This window comes from Hemicordylus capensis, chromosome 6, assembly GCF_027244095.1.
Source record: "Hemicordylus capensis ecotype Gifberg chromosome 6, rHemCap1.1.pri, whole genome shotgun sequence".
Classification (NCBI taxonomy): Eukaryota; Metazoa; Chordata; class Lepidosauria; order Squamata; family Cordylidae; genus Hemicordylus; species Hemicordylus capensis.
The window spans coordinates 32,958,377-32,965,607 of NC_069662.1; the positions used below are offsets into that span (position 1 = coordinate 32,958,377).

Here is a 7,231-nt window from a genome sequence, read left to right on the forward strand (position 1 = left end):
CCATAATTTATTTTTTTAAATGATGATACATGAACAAAAAATACGGCTGTGAATTGAAAATTATTTTATTTAACAAATGCTTCTCAAGTCTCTCTTTATGCAAATGCACTAATGATTGAGGGAAAATCCAGCTTGCATGTAATGTTACAGTTGATATTAAGCATGGAATGTCTATTCACACACTTGTCCTATAGCTTGACGGTTGCTCCCTAGCTGAACTGCTTCAACACTTTGAAGGTGCATCATGGCCAAACTACCTAGCTAGGACTCAGCCAACCAACCAGTCACCTGTTTTAGTTACCATATGAATATAATAATGAGGAATTGCACACATAAATAATTCCTTTGTCACCTATACATAAAACTGTAAAGACACTAAAATGGAACTATTCTCTACATTCTAATGCACACTTCATCCAGCAGTAGCGGTTTGTTTATATAATCAGCTAATTTGATAGGACACGTTCATCGTGGTCTAATCTTGTGCCATGAGAAATGACATACTGTTATTAATATTAATTATTAATTATTATTATTGTTATTATTACATTTATATCCCGCTCTTCCTCCAAGGAGCCCAGAGCAGTGTACTACATACTTGAGTTTCTCTTTCACAACAACCCTGTGAAGTAGGTTGGGCTGAGATAGAAGTGACTGGCCCAAAGTCACCCAGCTAGTTTCATGGCTGAATGGGGATTTGAACTCGGGTCTCCCCAGTCCTAGTCCAGCACTCTAACCACTACACCACGCTGGCTTTCATTTATGAACATTTATGAACATTTTACACACTTTAATATGACAAAATCTATATCAAGAAGAAAGTATTATGAAATCACATCTCTTATTTATAGCTCTTAAGCTGAGAGAGTATATCATATGCTGGTTCAATAGAGATGTGCATAAAAACAAGTTGTGAAACTTATCAAAATTAGCATGTGTCTAAATGTGAGGCCCCTCTTTGATCTGGAGGCTCAAGCCAAATAGCCCTGATTGTCCCTGGCAGGAGAAGCAGAGGATGCATGTATGTGTGTAATGATGAGTCATACAAGTTAATTTTATATATTTATTTATTTAGATAGATAGTTAGTTAGTTCTACATTTATATCATGATCTTCTTCCAAGGAGCTTAGAATGGTGTACATAGCTATGTTCATCCTCAAAACGATCCTGTGAAGTAGGTTATGCTCAGATCAGTGACTGGCCGAGAGTCAAACAGTGAGTTTCATGGCTGAATGGGGATTTGAACTGGAGATTTTGAATAGAGATTTGAAATGGGTCTTCCTGGTCCTAACCAGGACCATTACTACGCTACACTGATGATCATACATGGCTGGTCTCATCATTTTGATGGACAAATATAAATTTACTATAAACCTTAAAGCTTGTTCAGACACTCATGTTGATCAATAGGTGGGAACAGCATCAAGTGGGACTTGCATGTGTTAGTGTCATCTTGGATCGATGAACTTACATCCCTTCAAACACAACGATTCTTTGTGGAGTCTGCTCACTCATTCAGCTAACCAAATCAAATTATATGTACACCAATGTGCAAACGGATACATAAACTCATTTGTAATATTCTTCTTTCAGCAGACATGGTACCAAATAGGGATGTGAAAATTGATTTGAATCAATTCAGCTCAAATCTGGGTGATTTGAGTGTTTTGAATTCAAATCGAATCACCTCTTAAAAGGGCAATTCAATTTGAATTCAAAATGAAATTTTCAAAATTTGATTTGAATTCAATTCCAGAGCCATTTGGAACATTTTAAAAAATCCATTCAGATCCCCCTGATTAGTTTTTTAAAAGTGCCAAAATGGTTGAATTGAATTCTTGGACCAGATTCTAATTTGATTCAAATTTGGGGGGAAATTTCACAATTCTGTTCAAAAATATAATGAATCAAAAAAATTGTTTCATGCACATCTCAAGTGCCAAAATACATGCTGTGTTAAAAGAACTTTCATCTCAGCTCTGCAAAATAGAAAGCCTTGTGACAGTTGAAAATAGTATACACATGGATTTAAATCACCTTTTTGAAAACTGTTACTTTAAAACACACATTTACTAATAACATGTAAACAATAGGAGAAGAGAGCTGGTCTTGAGGTAGCAAGCACGACTTCTACTCTTAGCTAAGCAGGGTCCACCCTGGTTGCATATGAATGGGAGACTTGATGTGCAAGCACTAAAATATTCCCCTTAGGGGATGGAACCGCTCTGGGAAGAGCAGAAGGTTCCAAGTTCCCTCCCTGGCATCTCCAGATAGGGCTGAGAGAGATGCCTGCCTGCAACCTTGGAGAAGTCACTGCCAGTCAGTGTAGACAATGCAGAGCTAGATGGACCAATGGTCTAACTCAGTAGAAGGCAGCTTCCTATGTTCCTAACTCTGATACTGTCCAACCCACCTTACCAGTCCCACCTCCTGGCTTACCTGCCTTGATGCTGCCCCCTCGTCTCTATGCTGCCCTCGTCTTGGAAATCCATCCAGCAGCTGCAGTGTCCCACTGGACTCTCCTATGGACACTGCAGTCTATGGAGCTGTGTAAAACTGTGGTGCTTCACAATGTTTTCCAACCACTAGTGCTTGCATTTCTCTAGGAAATATACAAGGTTGCACATCAAGGTTAAACAACATGGTGTTCAACATCTTGTGCAATGTGTTGTATGGCCAATTACACAATGAGCTGTGTGTCCATTGTTGTAGCAGTTGTGCAGGACATTATGCAACTTGTCAGCATTTTCCACTAACACAAGGACCAGTCTGCAACAGTCGTCCCTTTCTTGGTGAAACATCCTTGAACCAGGTGCTTGTGCGAACACAATAGTATTACACTAGTGCAACATTACTAGCCTGGATTTCAGACAATAGTAATGATTTTTGTCATTTAATCAGAGGTTGAAAAGGAGCCATTTTGAAGCAACCCTTCTCTTCAGAGCCTCCTTTATCTCTTTGCTCCTCCAGCTGTAGATGATGGGATTCAGGGTTGGGGTAACGATGGAGTAAAGCAGTGCTAGAAATTTGTCATTTTCAAGAATGTAGCTAGATCGGGGTCTCAGGTACATGGCACTGGCAGACCCATAGAACAAAGTGATGACGATGAGATGTGAGGAGCAGGTGGAGAAGGCTTTCTGCCTGCCCTTTGCTGATGTCATTTTCAGGATGGTGGTGATTATGTGGACATAGGAGCCTAGAATCAACAGAGATGGGATCAGCGTCATTAGCAACCCTGCCATAAAGACGGCGATTTCATTGACAGAGATATCTCCACAGGCGAGTCGCAAGAGCGGAGGGATGTCACAAAAGAAGTAATTGATTTGGTTGTCCCCGCAAAAAGGAAGAGCAAATATCAGGCTGGTCTGCGCAAGCGAAAGCACCATCCCGCTAGCCCATGAGCCAGCCACCAGGCAGGTGCGCAACTGCATGCTCATGATGGCTGAGTAACGCAATGGATTGCAGATGGCCAAGAAGCGGTCATATGCCATGGCAGCAAGAAGAAAGCATTCCGTGGTACCCAGGGAGAGGAGAAAGTACAGCTGAGCAGCACAGCCAATGACGGAGATGGCTTTGTCTTTGGAGACGAGGTTCACCAGCATCTTAGGAGCTGTGACAGAGGTGTAGCAGATATCCACCAAAGATAGGCTGGCAATGAAAGAGCACATGGGGGTGTGAAGGGCAGGATCAAGCCTGACAATGACAGTTATTAATGCATTCCCCAGCAGTGATATGGTGTCCATGGCCAAAAACAACACAAAAAACAAAGTTTGCACCTCTCGGTTGCCAGAAAATCCCAAAAGGATAAATCCAGTACTCTTGTTTTGGCCTTCCATGGGCTTAGGACTCTGAAGAGATTAAAAAGGGATCAAAATGAGTGACATGTACAGCTGGTCAAATAATTCCAGAATTACTTGTATGAAAAGCAAGCTAAAGAATTTAACTTCCTCTGACCAACATGTGTCACCAGCTCACATGCCCCTCAAGTATCATTCACTGCATATAAAAGAGCGGCATGGCTGCTGCATGACCATTAAGCATTGCATGAATGCAGTTCTTCTGATGCTACTCTATTGGACAATAAGAATAGCATCCAACTGATTTTTCACGATGCTTAGTAGGCACTCAGCAGCCCCATCTTTGGAAGCAGGGTCCGTGTGAGCATGTGTATCTGCTCAGTATGTAAGCTGCTTGCATTTTGACTGTAAAGAAAGAGAAAGACTATCTTTGAGGATGAGAAAGGTCTTTCTAGGTTATCTGCTTTTGTACAGTTATTTTCTTCTGAGAGATAATACTTTTGGAGAAAGACAATCTGTCTTGCAGTATTTATGGTTAAAATAAGATGCTTTTCTGCACAACAGTACCAGTATAAGAAAATTAATGGCTGAAGCTGAAAGGGCGGAGATCTAAAATTTAGATAGATTTAGATTTTGTGGAGACTAAAGCAAGAATAAGATGGAAAATAAATTGAAATAAAATGTGTGTGCGTCAATGTAAATAGCCTATCACACTGTGATAACTGAAAAAGTGTGCTTTGCACTTGCAAAAAAAGCTGCGGCATTCCTCGTGTGCTTTGCAGGGAAGTTTTGGGCAAGAGTGCAATTCTAAGATTTCCTGCGATTTAGCGCATTACTGGGTTTCCACAAGCTGATGAAAAGCATAGGCGGTGGGCTATCAAACACTGCGAAGGAAGAGGAGCAGAATTTTAAGTATGTTCAAAAACAGCCCAATGCAAACACAGACGAGATGGAAAGAATTCAGAGATGTTGCCTGGGCTTTCCCACTTTGGATGGGGAAGGGAGTTAAAAGAACATCCCTGCCTGTAGTGGAGTGTCAGCCCAAACCTATGACCTGAGGAAGCGCAGAACATGAGCCATTTTGCTATCCCCTGCCGCCACCTAGTGGGTTCTCTAAGAAGGTTTGCAAAAACATCTCCTCCAGGGAGAAGGCATGAATACAGATCTTAAAATGTGATTCTTTTGTAGGCTCACACCAGACGTTCTCTATGCTTTTTTAACAAGTAATAATGTATTGACTTTGTAATACACAATTATAAGGGAAGAGGGAATTGAGTTAAATAACATTTAACATTTAAAGTGAATATTGGGTTTAAAGAGATATAATGAAATGAGTATTAATAGTTTTAAATGTCATGAGATACACTAGGTACAGCTTGTGCTCTTGTGAATTGCACGAATTTAATATGGCACAGTTGCCAATCTGAATTCTATTTTATAGTATTTGGAAGAACATATTTGTAAAATTATGCTTGTAATAACCTTTATTTAATGTTTACTGTGCTTCTATTAGCTCAAAGTCTTTTCAGAACACTGAGGATCTCCCTTTTTTCCTCATGACATCTGAGTGTCCAATAAACCCAGGTCTCAGTTTCTTCATTTGGTGTATTTGCAAAACATCAAGGACTTCCAAAATGGCATTAAACTATCTGGTTAGTTTCCTTTTTATTCTAGTTTTGTATAATGCAAAAAATAATAATTCTTAATCTATGAGAATAGTTAGGTGGAAAAGCCATCCAACAGACTCCCATTAAACTAACAATCTGAAAAGTTCCATTCATCCGAACTTAGATAACATTTTCTATCAGCAGGCATCAGAGAGATTTGAAAACTTTAACAAATGTTAAAATTAATAGTAAATATCAAAAGAATAACTGTATGTAGCATAGCGAGATTCACCCCTCCCCTTCCAAATAAACAAACATTTTGATATATATTATGGAGTAATTCTGAGCACCAGTGTTCAGCCATATCCTCGATACTATCAGAAGCTGAACTTCTGTATCTTTGTAAAGCTACATCAATAGAAAAGGAACTCTTTGACTACCTTCTCAGCTCCTTGGATAACCTCCAGCTTCTCAGTCCAATGCAGGCTTGTCATGCTTAGCAGGTGGAAAAGTCCTTACCAGTTTCTCATTGTATTCGTCATGTTCACATTTGTTGCAGTTACTTTTATAATCCCTGCATTTCAAGGATGAGGTGAGTACAGTAAAGATGTTGGAACTGGTCTTGTGGTAGCAAGCATGAATTGTCCCCTTTGCTAAGCAGGGTCCACCATGGTTTGCATTTGAATGAGAAACTACATGCACAAGCATTGTAAGAAATTCCCCTTAGGGGATGGGACCTCTCTGGGAAGATCATCTGCATGCTTGCATGCAGAAGGTTCCAAGTTCTCTCGCTGGCATCTCCAAGATAGGGCTGAGAGAGATTCCTGCCTGCAACTTTGGAGAAGCTGCTGCCAATCTGTGTAGACAAGACTGAGCTAGATGGACCAATGGTCTAACTCAGTAGAGGGAAGCTTCCTGTGTTACTTTGTTCCTCTCTTTGTCTGTTAGCATTCACCACACTATGGGTTTATTTCTATTCTTATGACACACAAGGCTAGACTCTTGTGTCCTGCTATGGGATTTTGGGACCAAAGGCACAGGATGTAAGTAGACGCAGGAGTGATACAAATGGGGGAGACAGGCTTTCAGAGCAAAGTATTTAGCATTTATTAGAACACAAGCAAAACATACAATCTGATTAGGGAATTAGCAAAATGCAGTGCATCATTCTCTTGGGGAATGTGGTAGAGCAGACTCCTGAGAAACACTAGCTCAAGTAAAATGAACTTGTTAGGAAAATAGGGAATGGGAAAAACAAGTTAACACAATGCAGCTGCTTTGGAAGTAGACCAGGAGGCTCTCCACATGAGCAACATGGATATCCTTCAGGGTATGTGCAGAGCGAGCGAGCTTGACCCGCTCTTCCTGGACACACACATTCTACCCTTCTCACCCTAATCGGATCAGCCACCCACACAATTATCGGCTCTGTCACGGAGCCCGTAGGGGATGCAGGGATCGGGGCCCCACAGCCCCTGGAAGTCCCAGAATGCCATGCAGAGGTGTAACGATAGGGGGGCAGAGGGGCACATGCCCCCGGCACCATCTTTGTGGGTCACGTGGGGGGCGCCGCCATGACCCCCGACGATCCAAAAAATTATTTTTAATTTTTTTAAAAAATAAAAATAAAAATGTCCCTTCCGCGCGGCGCCCGTGCCCCCCCCATTGCTTTGCTGGCCTGGGTTGGGACTTGGAGACACAGGTGCCATGCCGCCACTGGGAAAGAGAGAAAGAGAGCGTGCGAGAGCGAGCACGGCACTGATTGGCCACACGCACACAGCAGGAGCTGCTTCTAAGGCGCGGCTGGTCGGCGGGACGGCGTTCTCT

General features: G+C 41.5%; 1 protein-coding gene across 1 annotated transcript; it reads right to left on the reverse strand.

Moving 5' to 3' along the window:
• Positions 1-2,897: 2,897 nt before the first annotated feature.
• LOC128330247 (olfactory receptor 10A7-like) lies at positions 2,898-3,863 on the reverse strand. The gene has a single exon (XM_053262781.1). It carries the CDS (start codon positions 3,834-3,836, stop codon positions 2,898-2,900), a length of 939 nt encoding a protein of 312 aa, XP_053118756.1. The 5' UTR covers positions 3,837-3,863.
• Between the last annotated feature and the right edge of the window lie 3,368 nt (positions 3,864-7,231).